This window comes from Mustela nivalis (genome assembly GCF_964662115.1).
Source record: "Mustela nivalis genome assembly, chromosome: 10".
NCBI lineage: Eukaryota > Metazoa > Chordata > Mammalia > Carnivora > Mustelidae > Mustela > Mustela nivalis.
The window spans coordinates 75,557,620-75,575,266 of record NC_139029.1 but is presented as its reverse complement, the minus strand read 5'-3'; the positions used below and the strand labels follow the sequence as shown (position 1 = coordinate 75,575,266).

Below are 17,647 nucleotides of genomic sequence, written 5' to 3'. Positions count from 1 at the left end.
TGGGGGTTGGGTTGCTTTTTTGTGGAGGGTAAAGGAGAACGGACTGTAGATGCACATTAAAAAAGAAATCTGTTAGTCTTTCTGGTTGGCTCTCAGATTTTTCTCAAGTGTTCTGTATCGGAAATTAAGAATAAATTTGGGATTAAAAACTTCTCCTTCAGCTCCTTTTTGTTTCTCAGAGTACTCAGACAGACAATGGCTGGTGTGTTTGGGAGAGGCTTTTCCAGTTCAAATGGCGGCCTGTCATGGAGGCCAGCATCGGACCAGGTAGTCAGTGCGGTGGGGTTTTTGCTAACACTTTTTACCAGGCTCGAATGCTGCTGAACATTACTCTGCTGGTGAAGAAAGGCTAAGGATGTTGGGGTGAGAAGCCTAATTGGAATTTGGGTGATGTGTGGGTGCAGATAGTGTCCTCAGTTCTTGTCAGAAGCACCTAGGCTTTCTGAATGCCTGTGGCTAGTTTCAGGATTAGTGGTCCTACGATAACCAGGTGTTACCTAAGAAATCTCCTTTGCACTACCAGAAGATCACCCCCAGCACATCTTAGTTCCTGTTTCTCACACCTTACACCTCCACAGAGGATTGAATAAAACTTTCCTAATTGTACAGAATCTTTGGTAACAAGGCAGTCTGCTGGGGCTCGTGGTGTTTGGCTGTTGGCTCATTTCTTCTCACCTCCTGCTGAAGACCTCAGCCGGCTGCAGGCAGGCTCCCACACCCACCATACGAAGGCGTACCAAGGTGCTAGAAAAGGTGCAAGGTGCAAAATTCGTGCTTGCTTTCAGTCAGCATCTCCACTGTCCTCTCTCAGGGACCTTTGCTGCTTAACTCTTTCCCCGAGTTTTACCATCTTAGTTTCCCTAGAGCTACTTCTTCTGCTTTTCCCCTTTCCTTCCCCATCTCTCTTCAGGTTTCTTTTCCAGGGCTTGATCCCTACGTGTTGGCATTCTCCAAGGTTCTCTTTTTTTCCCTTTCCCTTCTCTTCTCAGTTTACATTTTGTCGTTCATATTTCCATGCCTCAATGGCCACGTCTCTGCCAGTAACTTCCAGTTTTATATTTCATACGCTTATTTCCAGCAGCTACCTGGTGGTTCTGTAGGTCTTTCTGTTTAAACCAAGTCCCAGACCCAACACACTATTTCTCTGTGGTCCACAGTCTCAATCCTTCATTTCCTCTGTCAGTAAATGGCACCAGTTACCAAGCAAGGAGCCTCAGGCACACTAAACTGCCTTCTGCTTACTTCCCTGAGCTGAATAAGAGCAGTCACACGCGGCTTACCTTTTTAGCAGATCTCAGCTGACCTTTTCTTCAATCCCAAATCATCATCTCATCTGCACTGTTGTGCAGGTCCTTTGTTTAATTTTCCTGGCTTTGACATCTCTATTTCAAACAGTTCATCCAAAACAAACAAACAAACAAACAAACAAAAAAAAACAGTTCATCCATTTCGGTTGGTACCTTTTAAAACACGAATCTGCGTTTTCATTTCTTACATTTTAAAAATCACTGCTGTTCCGTCATCCTTGGCACAAGATGTCCACTTACTAACAACGTAGCCTCAGCCTACTTTTTCAGGCCATTTCTCTTTCCACTTCTTCCCTGAACCTCACTATGCTCATACCAGAGTCCTTATGGTTTCCAGAGCGTGCCACATGCTCTCATGCTCCGAAGCCTTTGAACTTGTCTCTCTTTTAGCGTCCCCTCCTTCCCTTCTCTGGTGGTCTCTTGTTTCCTCATCCAGGCTTTCTCTCTCTGCTGTCAGTGTGGTGAAGCCACATGTGGCTCCTCCTGGCAGGTGGGTTAGTTGTTCCCTTAATTTCTCTCACAGGATTTCTGCTACCTCCCGAGAACTTCTTTTCTTTCTCTGCCAGATTGTGGACTTCCTAGAGCAGGATCGAGTCCCATCATCTCTGTGCCTTGAAAGTGTGACATGGACTTGGCATATAACATATATTGTCAGATTGAATTCTTTTTTTTTTTTTTTTAAAGATTTTATTTATTTATCAGAGAGAGAGAGGGGGAGAGAGTGAGCACAGGCAGACAGAATGGCAGGCAGAGGGAGAAGCAGGCTCCCTGCTGAGCAAGGAGCCCGATGTGGGACTCGATCCCAGGACGCTGGGATCATGACCTGAGCCGAAGGCAGCTGCTTAACCAACTGAGCCACCCAGGCGTCCCTGTCAGATTGAATTCTTTATCTCAGTTCCACTTCAGCTAAAGGTTTGGGGAGAGATGAGGCTTACAGTGGATATAAACTGTAACTCTATAGAAAATGCAAAGGAAATAAACTCAGAATCAGAGAGTTTAGGGTTAGAGTGGCTGTTAGAAATAATCCCAAGTCCCTCTGAAGATGAGAACAGCCAGGTACCTGGGTCACACAGCTGGGGAGTAGTTCTTCCTTTCTTATTTCTTTGCAATATATAACACCCAATAGCCAGAATGGCTCTGACAAAGCCAAAGCCAGATCCTGTCATTCCTCTGCTTAAAATACTCTAATGTTCTTTCTTTCTCAGTGTAAAAGCCAGAATCTTTACAATAATCCGTAAAGATGCAGACAACCAGCCATGACTCCCTTGGCAATTACCTCTTTGGCCCCACTGTTGTGCTCTCTGGCCTACTGTCTGTGCTCCAGCATCCTGGCCCATTTGCTGTTCCCTGACATGCTATCTCAGGACCTTTGCATATGCTGTTTCCTTTTCTTGGAATGTTTTTCTCTTAGATATCTACAGTTCACTTCCTGTAGGTCTTTACCCTAAACAAATAAACCAAACCGAGGACCCCCCAAATTTCCTTTCCTTCTCTGTTTTGTTTTCTTAGCGTTTATCTCTATTTCATATACAATTACATATATTTATAATTTGTCCTCTGACTAGAAGGTAAGCTCCATGAAGGGGCAGGGTTTTTTATGTTTCTTTTCCCCTGTTGAATCCCTGTACTTGGAACAATGCTGGTATGGAGCAGGTACTTGATAAATACTTGTTAGATGAATGAATAAATGAATGAGACGATCTCATGGATTTCTCACAGCCCCAGTTAAATGTATACTTAAGGCGTTACAAAGGGAAAACTATCAGGTCTGTTTAGAAGGAGGGGAATCTGATGTTTAAAAAGCCTCATTCAAAACCTGTCATACTAGAACATTGACCTCTTTTTAATTGACTGAAAACAGCAACCGTGAGCTCTCCCCAGCCTTACAAGTGGTTTGGGAAGATTCCCAGTTTACCTCTCACAGGCTTGGGCTTGCCGTGGTTTGTCTCTGCCTGTGATTTGCCCTTTAACCCATTGGGTTGCACAGATGAAAAGTAAACATAGCATTAAAGAAAAGAGCAGGGGGAGAGGGTTTAGGGCAGAGGAGCGGAGTTTTCCTGTGGCCCTGACATCTTCCTTTGGCTCTGGGCCCATCCACAGGGCCACTCACCGTACCTTCCTGATTGCTTCAGGGCTGTGCTCTAAGGAACAATCTGGAGACTGCCAGGCCAGATGACTCCTGAATTTTGCTTTGATGTTCTAATTTCTTTGAAAAGAAACACTAAGATTAATCCAAAAGGACAACGGAGAAAAAGTTTTTTGTTTTTAAATTAAATTATGCCTAATTTTGAAGAGAAGTTTTAACCCTTCTCAAGATGGATTGCAGTTGAAATTACCACCAGCTTCTGTCAGTGATGCTAGTGAGGAGTCGAGACTGGTGAGATCTGTTTTATGAAACCAATGACTTAAATCCAAGGGACAGTGAGTTACAGTTCTGAAGAAGCATCTGATTTTTGGAGATAGGGGTTATGTTGAATGAAGAGCATAATTTGTAATAGTGTAACAGGGATTTTAGGATGATTTGCCTCCTGCTCTTTTTGTGATAACATCAGTGTAGTTCCCACAGAGTCCTCCTCATCAGGACAGGAAGTCCAGCTAAGGAAGTCGAAGGCTTACGAGGAAGTTATTGGCCATGTACAAAACTAACAGCATAACTTAACTCTCAGATTCAAAACTATCAAACTGAAAATAAATTGTCTTGAACATAGATGTTATCAATGATCTAGTTAAAAATCATAGCCATCATTTCCTGAAACCCAAGAACATACTAGGTATTAAGTACTTCATGTGTTACTGATTTACTTAATTCTAGTAACAACCCCATTAGGGAAATAGAATCATTATTTCTACCTTATAGCTGAGACTTGGAGGTATTTAGTAAGCTCCCCACAGCTACACTGGTAGGAAGAGACAGGGCAGGGATTTGAACCCAGATCGGCCGGGGGGTGGTCCCCATACTCTCTGCCGTACTGTGCTGGATATAGTCTGCTCTGGGAACACACAAAGTGTGTACTCCCAGCAGGGCCTTTACACTCGCTCTCCCCTCTGTCTGGGATGCATTTCTTTCATAGCTGTCTCACCCCTCTGCTCAAATGCCACCTCATCTGTAAGGCCCTCTGATAGGGTTCTGGTAACCATTTCCACTGTGTGTTCGGGGAGGGAGGAGCTCCTGTTTGTAGTGTCAAGAGAATCAGGCAGACCTGGGCTCAGACGCTGTACCAGGACTTAATAGCTGGTGACTTTTGGGTGGTTGAGCCTCTTGAAGTCTCACTTTTCTCACTACAGAGTGAAGGATCTTCTTGGGCTGTTGACAGGATGAAATGAGAAATTGTGAAAAACACAGTAGGTGCTCAGTAGGTGGTAGCTGAGATATTTTGTGGGGTTGGAAGATGACCGTGTTAGCTCAATAGGAAGGGGAATGTGGAATAAAAACATGAACAACCGCAGAGTAATTACAAAGCAGCATGTGGACAAGTCTTGGCTATGCTACTAACTAGCTGTGTAACGGTGGGCCAATCACTAAGTCTTTCTAATTCCTGGTTTGCTAATCTGTAAAATTAGAGGGCTGGAGTGGATGTTATCTATTTCTAATGTTCTGGGTCAGCTCTGGGTAGAAGATAACATGGAACAAATTATACACAAAATGTTAGGGAGACTGTTCACAGGTGGGTGGGATTAATTGGAATGATTATTAGAATGAGGTGAGGGGAATGAGTAGAGTTCATGGAGTTTAAGGAATAGAATAAAAATGGCAGTTTTCTTTTTTTTTTAAGATTATTTATTTATTTATTTGAGAGTTAAGAGAGGTAGAGAGAAAGAGCAGAGGAGAGGCAGAGGGAGGGGGAACAACAGTCTCCCCACTGAGCAGGTAGCCCAACGTGGAGCTGGATCCCAGGACCCTGAGATCAAGACTTGAGCCGAAGGGAGATACTTAACCGACTGTGCCACCCAGGTGACCCCAAAATGCCAGTTTTTATAAGATGGGCACATCTGACAAAATTCAGGTTTTGTGTGTGCCTTGACTGCTCAGAAGATAATGATTTAAATATTTTTTGTTTATACAATCTATGTATTAAAAATAGGTACTATAGTATTAGTATTTTATTTACACTTACGTTGTCAAATTGAATGTTTTCCTTGGAGAATTCTTTCCCATTTTGTGAAGTCATTTGTACTAGCCATCACATGATCATGTATTTCACATTTCCACAAGCCTATTTGAAGTCTCATTTTATAGGAGGGATTCAGGATTAGTTGTTAGTCCATACAATGACGATTATACCTAAGGTGTAGAATAAAATATGTTCTTGTTTAATCTCTTCGTATTGGAGATGAAGAAATTAAAGCCCACAATGGAGTGACTGGTCTGGACTTGTCAAACATGTTGGTGCCAGAACTCCGGTCTTGTCTGTTCCTTTGAAGCTGCCTGAGGCATAAGTTCTTTCTTAGACACAGCTCTTATTTGTTGGTTTATCACTTATTATTGAGGAACGTTTTGATAAGTCGCCATCCTTCCATACTTTTAACTGTAACGTACGCAGTCACATTTTCTACTTGCTACCCACTATGGTACCGTCATTGAATGGCTGCTATATGCCCAATAGGTAGGCTAATACTACCACCAGCTACACTGAGATCCTTCTCTGTAGATTGAACAGATGCAGGGAAGACATACCTGGAAGGAAATAATCACATAAACTTTTACCTGCAGACCTGACTTGCACTACATTCCAAGTGTCTGAGTTTTACTTCCTCTGAGGCAATCCTAGGAGGCTTCCTTAAAGAAGTAGTGCTCATACCAGGAGTTAAGACTGAAGACTGTGGTAAGCAGCCATGTCAGGGAGACAATGGAAGGTTACTGAGAACACTCTTCTGGAAGCAAGGGCGTGATCCTTCTGTGGGGCAGAATTGAGGCAGGTACGGCTGGGGCACGTGGAGGATAAGGTCAGACTAAGGAGGCAACATCCAGCAGTCATGGGAAGGGCTCTGGTTTTTATCCTTGACAGCAATGGGTGACCATTGAAGGGTTTTAATTCTTAATGTTTCACATGCCGAAGCTGCTGAGCCCTCTCTTTACCAAATAATATCAGTGAAATAATTGAAATGTTATCTATTGAGGGATTACTCACATTTAAGAGATATAATATTATCTTGGAAATCAGGGAGAGGAAGAAAAAAATAAGAGCTTAATTGCAGTTAGCAGAATAGAATAGTCTATGGCTGAAGTGTTTTTTCTGAATTCATATTATTTGCAGAATCCCTGTGAATATAAATAATCATGTGACTAAAATATTTTAGTAAATTACTGTATATTGTACAAAAGAGTCTCATGGGGGGTCTGATAGATGTAGCTCCCCAGAGTTTTTTTAATGACTTAGTGCTTGCTTGCTAGTGCCTAAAGGATGATGGCTCGTGTCCTGAGGATATTCAGATGTGCTGACTTTTGCTGGAATAATTGCAGCTTCATGATTTAATCAGCCCTTGTGGTGATAGCTGATTCCTCACTCCAGGCAACTTGGTTGGCGGTGGTGCCAGGCTAAGTTCCTCAGCCTTCGGCTAAACCCCTGAAGCTAATTTGGGCATCTTAAGGTAGAGTCTAGGAAGGCCATGCAGCCAGATCCCTGTAACTTACACCAGAGTTGTTCAGACAGTAGCTTTACCACACTTTCAGAACAGCTTTGCAATATTATGACTATCTTTAGGGCTTCAATCTTGTATTGGGTTTGGAGTCATTGTTTTTTGGTAATGTAGGTATTTTTTTTTTAGATTCTAGACCATGAAGTCTAATCCCCAAATGAATACATATTTGATATAAACTGTATTATTTTGCTACTAGTAGTTTGCTTGGTATTTTGAAAGCCTAGGGGTATTTTATTTTATTATTTGTTAAGGATTTTATTTATTTATTTGACATACAGAGATCACAGGCAGAGAGACAGGCAGAGAGAGAGGAGGAAGCAGGCCGCCCGCTGAGCAGAGAGCCCGACGTGGGGCTCAATCCCAGGACCCTGGGATCATGACCTGAGCTGAAGGCAGAGGCCTTAACCCACTGAGCCACCCAGGTGCCCCGAAAGTCTAGGGGTATTTTAACCGGGAAAAAAACCTCAGTGACTATTTTTGTTTTTTAAATGCACTGTGTGGGCCTGGTATTGTTTTAGGTACCATGCCCATATTCTGGCTCACATATTACAATCAGAATGTCATTAATATCTTACAGATAAGGGGATGGCAGAGGCTGTCCGACCTAACACGTCTAGTTAGGCCCAGTTTAAAATCCCCAGGTACCGTTCTCTAATAATTTTAGCTTAAAATTATAAGCAACAGAAATCTTTGAATGCAGAAATATTAAATGTGAAAAGGTGGTTTTGGGAATATTGCAAGGATGGGTGAAAAATCCTAGTTAGTAAACTTGAATAAAACGTGGTCTTTCGCAACAATGTGGAGTATTTCCGTGCCTACCCTCTCCTTTCTGCCATATTTTGCTTGGGCAGTGAGATCTATTGTGCTTGGGATAGACAAGAGGGGCGTTTAGGATGACTGAAGGTCAGCCCCAAGGGAACTAAGGATGCTTGGGCCAGCCACAGATGTGCTGGTCACACTCTCAATTAAGAGTGAGGGTGGGCCAGGCCCTGGAGGTGCTGGGGAGCGTAAAGTCCAGCTTTTTGGCACATCTTGTAACTTCTGTGCCTGCTGCCTTTCTTGCCATTGAGTCTTCATGTGGAATTCCTTCCCATATGTAAGGTAGTTCAAAAGTAATTCTTTTTTTTCCTGCCACCGACAGCCACAGAATGTTGGGATTTTAAATGAATCTTAGGCTTCAGGATCATTCTCTATGGCAGAGATAGTCAACTGACAAATAGTGATAGCTTATCTACTGTTACGTATATAATTTCATTTGATTCTTGGAGTGACCCTGTGATGTAAGTAGGGTTAGTTTCATCTTAAAAATAAAGAAATGGGGTTGAGGAGCCTGGGTGGCTTAGTCAGTTATGCGTCTTGACTAATGATCTCAGGGTCCTGGGATCTAGTCCTATGGTGGGGCTCCTTGCTTAGCAGGGAGCTTGCTTCTCTCCCTGTCTCTACCCCCTACTCATGTGTGTGCTTGTGCACATGCTCTCTCAGATAAATAAAATCTTAAAAAGAAAAAAACACAACTGGGCCTGCATTCCGATCTAAGCCTCTTTTCTTGTCTGATCCGGTATGAGCCTTTTTAAAAATTTTTTAAATTTTTTAAAAGATTTTATTTATTTGACAGACAGAAGTCACAGGTAGGCAGAGAGGCAGGCACAGAGAGGGGGAGGCAGGCTCCCTGCTGAGCAGAGAGCCCGATGTGGGGCTCGAACCCTGAACCCCGGGATCATGACCTGAGTCGAAGGCAGAGGCTTTAACCCACTGAGTCATCCAGGTACTTCGAGACTTTTTTTTACATTAAAAATTTTATTTGTAAATAATCTTCACACCCAACGTGGGTATCCAGCTTACAACCCCAGGATCAAGAGACAAGCTCTATCAGCTGAGCTAGCCAGGCGCCCCTCTGTTGTAAGTGTCTTGATGGATCTTCCATGCACTGTGGGCTCCCTTCAGTCTGTTCTCCATAGGGCGCTCAAGGAAATCTTAGTTTATTTTTAATTTTTATTTTTTCCAATTAAATTGAGATTAATTGACACAAAGCATTGTATAAACTTAAGGTGTAAAATGTGAAGATGTATGTGTGTATATACATACATATATATACATACACATATATGTATATATGTGTGTATATATATATATATAAAAATAAATGATCACCACAATAAGTTTACTTAATGTCCATCACCACACTTAGTTACAAATTTCTTTTCCTGTGATGAGAACTTTTAAGATTTACTCTCTTAGCAACTTTCACATATACCGTACAGTATTGTTAACATGTGGTCATCATATTGTATATTATATCCCCAGGACTTCGTTTATCATATAACTGATGTTTGTACCTTTTGATCATCTTCTCCCACTTCCCCTACCCCTTACCTCTGGTAACCACCGGTCTGTTCTCTGTTTCTTTTCTTTTTGTAAGTTGACTCCACAGCCAGCTTGGAGCCCATTATGGGTTTTGAACTCACGACCCTGAGATCAAGACCAGAGCTGAGATCAAGAGTCAGATGTTTGACTGACTGAGCCACCCAGGCACCCTTGTCCCGTTTCTATGAGTTTGGCTTTTTAGATTCTACATACAAGTGAGCTCATATACTATCTGTCTTTCTCTGTTTGACTTATTTCACTTAACATACTGTCCATGGGGTCCATCCATGTTGTTACAAACGCAGGATTTCCTCTGTGTGTGTGTGGCTGAGTAGTATTCTATTGTGTATATATACTGTATTTCCTTTATCCATTTATCTTTTGATGGACATTTAGTTTATTTTCAGGTCTTGGCTGGAACATAGGGGTGCAGGTATCTCTTCAGCATAGTGATTTTATTTCCTTTGGCTATATACCCAGAAGTGGAGTTGCTAGAGCATATGGTAGTTGTATTTTTAATTTTTTGAGGAATCTCTGTACTGTTTTCCATAGGGCTTGTACCAAGAAAAAAAAATTTTTTTTTAAAGTACGGTCTATGTCCAACATGGGGCTTGAACTCATGATCCTAAGATCAAGAGTCGCAGCTCTGCCACATGAGCCAGCCCGGTGCCCCTGTCCTGGGGAAATCTTAACCCAGTAGATCCCACCACCTCCCTGCTTAAACCCTTTCTTAAACTTTATTCCTCTCCTTTTCATTTCAGGTTTACCGCCTTGCTCCCTCCAGCATCAGGGAACTGTAATGGTTCTTCTACCTGTAATGTCATCCCTCACCCTTTTAAACCTTTACTTAATCTTTCAGGTTGTGGGTACTTTTCCTCTAGAGCTCTTCTTACAGCATCTGATTACAGATTTGTGAGTATTGGTCGATTTATTTCACCAGACTTTAACGCCATGAGGACAAAGAACATACCTCTTTGCTTGGCCATTATCTTCCCGTTGCCTGGCATAGAGTAAACAATGACTAAAGACTTAATGAAGGGGGAAATGAAGCTCAGGAAATTAAATATCTTGCCTAATGTACCAAATGGTGTTACTTCTATTAGAATACAAGCTCCATGAAGGCAGAGTTTTTGGCTCCTTTTTTTCACTGCTGTATCCTTGGCATCTTCAACAGTGCCTGGTTTATAGTGGTCAATATTTGTTGACTATTGAGTGTGAATGCGATTCTAAAGATTTTTTTAAAATGTTTTTATTTTACTTTTATTTTTTTAGAGAGTTAACTCATTTTGGAGAGAGTGAGGCAGGGGAGGGAGAGAAAAACTTAAGCACGCGCCCAGCTGAGCATGAAGCTGAGCGTGGACCCTGACACGGGGCTCAATCTCATGACTCTGAGATCACGACCTGAACTGAAACCAACAGTTGGATGCTTAACTGACTGCGCCACCGACGTGACTAGATGCCAAAGATTTCTTATCCAAGCCCAGGACTTTTCCCCGTGTGCCAGATCTGTCTGAAAATGGGGATTTGGAGTTACCAGTTTCTCTTTATAGTAGAGAAATCTGAGAATTGCTGTTGTGATTCAATAAGGTGGCTTTGCTTTTTCTGTGTACAGGTCTCGAAGGGCATCCAAATGTCATTAGACAAACAACAGTATCTCTTCTACATCCTGTAAACCCCTTTTTACAGGCTGCCAAGCTAGATACTGATGTCATCCATCCTGCCTCATTTCTGAATCCCCTGAATAACATGTTGAATAACCATCAGAACTGTTCCTCTCCCAGCTTTTATTTAACCGTTTGCAGACTTCACAGTATATTTCTCTCTCCCAAATTCACTTACACGTCAGACAGGAAACTTAATGATCTGTTAAAAAATAATGTCATGTTTAAGGTACCAGAAACTCAGGTGTTTATTTACCATCTGAGTTTAGGGAATGATAATTTTTTTTTTTATTCCACTCAATATATCCCTGTCTTGAAGATCTTCAAATTTATTGAATATTTTCCTGAATAGTCTTGGTGTGAAGATATGACAGTGCACAGGCTTGTGCTTCATCTTGACTTTTGCAGTTTTCAGAGAACTTGGAGTCACACAGCATTACCAAGGATTCTTGATTTGTTAAAGTTGCCACCTAGAGTCCTGAAGTCAAGTCACACTGCGTGATCAGTAGCAATTTGTACAGAGGGTATATGTCAACCTGGAAGTCCCTTCGCCCAGTGGCAGCCCCGGCAGGCTTCCCTCTCTTGGAAAAACTATTCTGTTTTCAGAGATTGAGAATTGCGAGGGAGAAGATGGTTCCTTGTTTGTGGTGACGGACCTGGTTCTGGGAGGGAGAACCTGTCAGGGGAAGACCTAGTTTCTAATCTCGGCATTGCCGTGTTACCCTGGGCAAGCGTGGGGCTGGGAGTTTGGGTGCTTCTTGTCAATGAACTCATGTTGATCTCTTCCAGCTTTAAAAGCTGTTACTTACCTCTAGCATGCCAGCTCCTTTAATTGAGAAATTGATCCCCTCCAAGTTCATTGTAAGTTCTGATCTTAAATAATCTCATGTATATAGCCAGCTGTGTTAGACATGTAAGAGGAAGTTAGTAATTTCTCTTGCTGGCTTTTAGCCTATTGCCAGACATCATTTTACCACGTTTTTCCTCTAAGAGAAAGTTATGCTTTTCTAAAAAAAACATTCCGATCAACCCAGGGAATGCTGTTCCCAACCAGCTTCTTTTGAATACTGGTGTAACCCATGATGGATTTCATTTGGGGAGGGATTTTCCAGCTAATCCTGCTCTTACCTGTGCATATTATTGGATCACTAGGGAATGTGGGGCAGCACACTCCGTGTCATGGCCTCAGAAATAGACATAGAGGAGCTCTGAAATTAGAAGAATTCAGATCACATTTGTGTGTGCGTGTGTGTGTGTGCATATACATTTTACGTCTATTAAGCTCTCGGAATTTTTTTCTGCTCATTTGTAGATACTGAAAGTACTGGTACCCTTTATACGGAACGCATTGCTTTGCAGTGTGGACAAACTGACTTGCACAGTGGACCTGAAATTGTTCTTTCAAGATCACGGAGTACCTTATTTATATTTCTAAAGGAAGCATTTAGTTTATAAGGTCCAGAGATATTCATTGGGTTTAGAAACTTCGGTTGGGGAGTCCCTGCCCTTTGCAAATTGAATGTGATATAACCTGATAGAAAGAAAAGAGGAGTTTGTATTTCCTCGGGTTATATTTCATATCTACAGCTTTCTGGGAGCCTTGATCATCCAGCATCCTTTGCGTTGGGGAGCTGATCCCTAGGTTGTACGTTGAGGTGCTGATGTGTGCAAGTCTTGGCCAGAATCAGAGTTCCGCAGAATGGGAATGACATGCTCCCTTTTTTATTCTCCTCTGCCTTAAGATCCTGTCACCACATTGAGAAGATTAGACAAAAACTCTGTGCAGTTTATTTTCTTTTTGAACAAGTGACATTACGGAGGGACTTTTAAGCTAAAAGAAGAAAAACTCCCTCTTTGTTAGAAGCAGCAGTGCGTAGTTTCAACTTGTCTTGGACTTCCTCAGAGATGTTTTAAGATCCGGCATAAACTTGCTGTGGTTTGCCTTTGGGCATCAAACTGTTTAGCTTGGCTCTCTTGTATCTGTAATTGCTGCATTTTAATAATTGCCCAATATTCTTGTCAGCAATTTGCAGTCTATATTTTTAATAGAACTTTTTGCCTTTCTTTCCACAGGTTCATTCAGACCTGGTTTAAGCCCCTGGATTTAATGCTCACAGTCCCACAGACCCTCTGCAGCTGTGGGCAGCGGGGGACATAAACTCATTAAATATTCCCACAAGCCTCGTGCTGGTTATAGTTTATGTGCTCCATAAAAATCCTTTGGGAAGCCATCTTCTTCTGAGATCTCCTTTCAGGGTTTTGCTTTATGAAAATTGCTCTTAGCATTTGCTGAAATAGCATATTCTTTTGGAGAGCGTTTTCCTTATCTACCCATTCAGGAAATTTAATTTTTTGAAGGGGAAAAATAAGGTCAAATTCTCTTTGCTCTCATTGACTTTTTTTTTTTTTAAAGACTTCATTTATTTGAGAGAAAGAGAGGGAGAGCGAGAAAGCATGAGTGGGAGAAAGGGCAGAGCGGGAGGGAAAGGAAGAGAGAGAGAATCTTTCAAGCAGCCTAATGCAGGGCTTAGTCTCAACCCTAAGATCATGACCTGAGCTGAAACAAGAGTCAGATGCCCAACTGACAGCCCTGCTGTCATTGACTTTTTAAGTTCACAGAGGAGACTTCTATTTCATTTGAGTTGATCTGAAATTACGGTGACAGCAGTGTTGGACTTAGAGGGATGATTGAAGTCAATTTCATCATTTCCGAAATTACCTAATTAGACAGTTTTTGAGACAAGGCACCACTGTGCCATTAATGACATGTGCCTCTAGTTACCTGGCAATTTTGTTCTTTTTGTGATTCCACTCTTGAGCTCACCTCCTTTTTGTGTCTGTTGAAGTATTCATTTTTTAGTAAACAAAAGATTGAACTGACTTTATAGTAGTTTAGGATTACATAAATAACCACACCCTAATTTCTCCATTTTGTTGGTATAAATATACCTCAGAAGGAATGGACAAGTAATGTTTATTGATTGCTTATTATATTTTCTGCACTGAAGCTTTATACACCCATAAACAAACACGTGCGTGCGAGATAATACAGTCCTTGCACACAGTGGCCCATACAGTAGATTTCGCATGTAGAATCGTCTGCCCAGCATAACCACTTGGTAGGTGGCAGAGTGGATTCATACCTAGGCAGAATCTTAACTGCCATCGTAATTCATTTTCTGTTCATGCTAGGCTTTTAATCACTGTCGTACATCAAGACTGACTAGCAGTACCTCGTGTGTATATGATAATTCAGTTTCAAAGCATATATAAAAAATTATTTTGGATGTTAGAACTTTATTATTATTTCTGGGTCTTACAAAACCCCAACATAGTAGAAAACTCAAATGGGAATCAGTGACAAGGTTCCTGTGCCTTCCCACCAGTCTCCCCCAGTTGTCCTCTTTCCCTTCTTAGAGGCAATTAGTGTACTATTGAAAAGAGCCCTTTAAAAAAAATTTTTTTTTTAGAGCGGGAAGGGGGTCAGGGCAGAGAGAAAGGGAGAGAGACTCTTAAGCAGGCTCCATGCTCAGTGTGGAGCCCAGTGCAGGGCTCCATCCGTAGCCCTGAGATCATGTCCTGAGTTGAAATCTAGAGTTGGACATTGAACCATTGAGCCATGCAAGGCACCCTGTGAAAAGAGCCATTTTAAGTATCTTTTCCTTAACACTTGATGCAGTGAACTAAGACCATTTAATTAGAAACTAATTTTGCCATTGTTTTTTATATTTTTGCACTGCATCTGCAAGTACCCCAGTTGGCTTTGTCTCTGAAGGTAGCAAGCTAGTTCTGTAGACAGTGTTTCTGGGTGAGAGTCCCAAAGCTGTAGTCTCCAGCTATTTGAGATGGTTCCTGGAAACTCCATGATCTTGCCTTGTTCAGCACACAGATGAGACGGGTCTTTGTGCTTTTAGCCAGTTGCTAGATAACTTCTATTCTGGTAAGAAGGAATCATGCCTTTACACAGTGCTTGGAACATTCTGGATGCTCAAGAAATGTTTTGTTGAATTGGATAATTTCTGTGGGTTGTGCCAGGCTCAGGGATATAGGGCTGGAAAATATATTTGGTGTGTCTAGGACCACAGGAGGGATATTCAAGTTAAGCAAATGACAATAAAACTTGTCATTCAAGGCTCTGGATAGCATGAGGTTAGAAGGTACCTCTGCATCCTATAGTCCAGTAACCAGAGTCTCGGATGGAACTGAGAGACAGGGAAGACCTGTCTCCTGTTACAATGTTGGCAAACAGTTGAAACGAGAGCTTTACTTTCCATGGTTCTTTATTTTTCACATTGATTCTAAACGTATTTTGGTTTGAATGTTGTGATGACTCATCACATCTGTCAGAGATTGAGTCTCTGGTCAGAGTTGTGTTTCCTTGTTGACCTGAGGAAGTTCACATGTCAAGCATCATTAATTACTTTGGTGCCATAACATAACTGGTGATGTTGTATTATAGGTGAACCTTGATTTTCTTCTGTCTTCCTGAAAATTTTATGTAAAAGCAAAGATTTAAAGTGTCAAAACTAAGCACTTCACGGGGCACCTGGGTGGCTCAGTGGGTTAAGCCGCTGCCTTCGGTTCAGGTCATGATCTCAGGGTCCTGGGATCGAGTCCCGCATCGGGCTCTCTGCTCAGCAGGGAGCCTGCTTCCCTTCCTCTCTCCTGCCTCTCTGCCTACTTGTGATCTCTCTGTCAAATAAATAAAATCTTAAAAAAAAAAAAAAACAAAAAAAAAAACTAAGCACTTCTTTACAAAAGTCTTTTCTTTAAAAATCTTCATTAGGTGATTAGCACCCCCACATCAGCTTACTGGGGTGTTTGTAAAATAAATGTCTCTTACACTTTGCAGAAATTCTTTGTTTCACTTTGATGTGTGTTTTTGAAAAGCAGTTTCTGCATTAAGTTTTCTTCTTGAAATATGTTTATTTTTACAGGCAATTTGAAAATTGAAGAGGAGGATTTTTAAGGCCACTTCCGATTTGCCAAGACTATCTACAGTCTGAAGCCGAGGTGACTGAATGGGGCACGCTTGTGGAGAGATAAAAATGCCTTCTCATTATGTGATGGTCGTGTTTGCCCTGATGAGTTGTTGTGTGGCGGCTATAGGTGAGTTGAAGAATATAGTTTGTACATTTGTTATATTCTTTCCGATACATTTTTCTTCAGAATCTTCAGTTTGGAAAAATTTAGGAAATGGGATGTTTATATGAATCGTGAGTATTTATGTCCTTCTGAGAAATAAAATATTTGACTACCAATTACATAGTATGAGTGCCTACGTTACATTTTACTAGACCAGTGCTACACATTCTAATGTCAGTGACATGGATGCCCAACTAAATCTCAGTGCTGAGATGGGTAGAGAGAAACATGCTGATGCGTCATCCCACTTAATTTTGTTCCATGCATAGATTACATTTATTTTCTTGTCCTAAGTAAGAATTTCATGAAAGCTTTTTTTAAAAAAATATTTTATTTATTTATTTATTTGACAGAGATCACAAGTAGGCAGAGAGGCAGGCAGAGAGCGGGGGAGGGGGAAAGTAGGCTCCCTGCCAAGCAGAGAGCCTGATGTGGGGCTCGATCCCAGGACCCTGGGATCATGACCTGAGCCGATGGCAGAGGTTTTGACCCACTGAGCCACCTAGGCGCCCAAAAAGTATTAATTTTGCCTATTTAGGTATTTTAATATGTCATTTTATTTTTTTATTTTTAAAAAGGTTGTATTTGTTTATTATGTACAGAGATTGAGCACAAGCAGGGGGAGCAGCAGGCAGTGGGAGAAGGAGAAACATGCTCCCTGCTGAACACGGAGCTGATGTGGGGTTCAAACCCAGGACTCCGGGATCATGTCCCAAGTCAAAGGCAGATGCTTAGCAGACTGAGCCACCCAGGCGCCCCTGTAATTTTTTTAAAAAGTGCAGAACTGTGCTTCCTGGAGGCCATCAGAGTATGAGATCAGAGATTAGAAGTGAAAGACCTGGTTGGAACATTGTTGCTTAAGTAAGAGTATCAGATCCCCACATCATCATCTTAGAGTTCCCAGTCAGGGTTACTTAATGAATTTGGAAGCTTAATTTGGTCAATTTTGTGGTAATTTGCTTTGTGTCTGTTGTGTAATGAGCTACATGAAAGAATTTGTTGGACCAGTTCTGTAAACTGGCTGGTCTCAACAAGAAACATACTTGAAAAATGATTAGCCTCTTGGTTTTGATTTTGGCTATTGAATTCACATACAGATGAGATGATAGTGATGATAATAATTGCCATTTGTTGCATGTGGACCACAACCAGGCACTGGACTAAACAATTACAGAATCTAACAACGAATAAGGATATTCTTATTTCATGAGCTCCCTTAATTACAGCTCTGAGGTAGGCTTATTTTTTCCATTTGACAGATGATGAGGGGAGGTGATGTGCACAGTGTCATGTGGCAAGTGGAGGAGTCAGATTTTAGGTCTGTGCTCTTCACCTGTGCGCTGTATGAAGAAGCCAGTAAGAAGTGGTACAGGCTGAGGCACCTGGGTGGCTCAGTTGGTTAAGCGTCTGCCTTCGGCTCAGGTCATGCTCTCAGGGTCTTGGGATCGAGCTCCTCGGTGGGCTCCCTGCTCAGTGGGGAGTCTTCTTCTTTCTCTGCCTCTGTCTTTGCCTCTCCCCCAGCTCATGCTC

At 41.8% G+C, this 17,647-nt stretch overlaps 1 protein-coding gene across 4 annotated transcripts in view; it reads left to right on the top strand.

Moving 5' to 3' along the window:
- Window positions 1-17,647, top strand: part of TGFBR3 (transforming growth factor beta receptor 3) — a 197,481-nt gene that overhangs the window by 7,505 nt on the left and 172,329 nt on the right. For 3 of the 4 annotated variants that reach the window (XM_082688678.1, XM_082688677.1, XM_082688679.1), the window contains exon 2: window positions 15,910-16,081. In XM_082688678.1, coding sequence (XP_082544804.1) covers window positions 15,994-16,081 — 88 coding nt within the window. In that variant the 5' untranslated portion in view covers window positions 15,910-15,993. Of the gene's footprint in view, window positions 1-15,909; window positions 16,103-17,647 lie in introns of those variants that run through there. The other variant, XM_082688680.1, reaches the window with a different exon arrangement.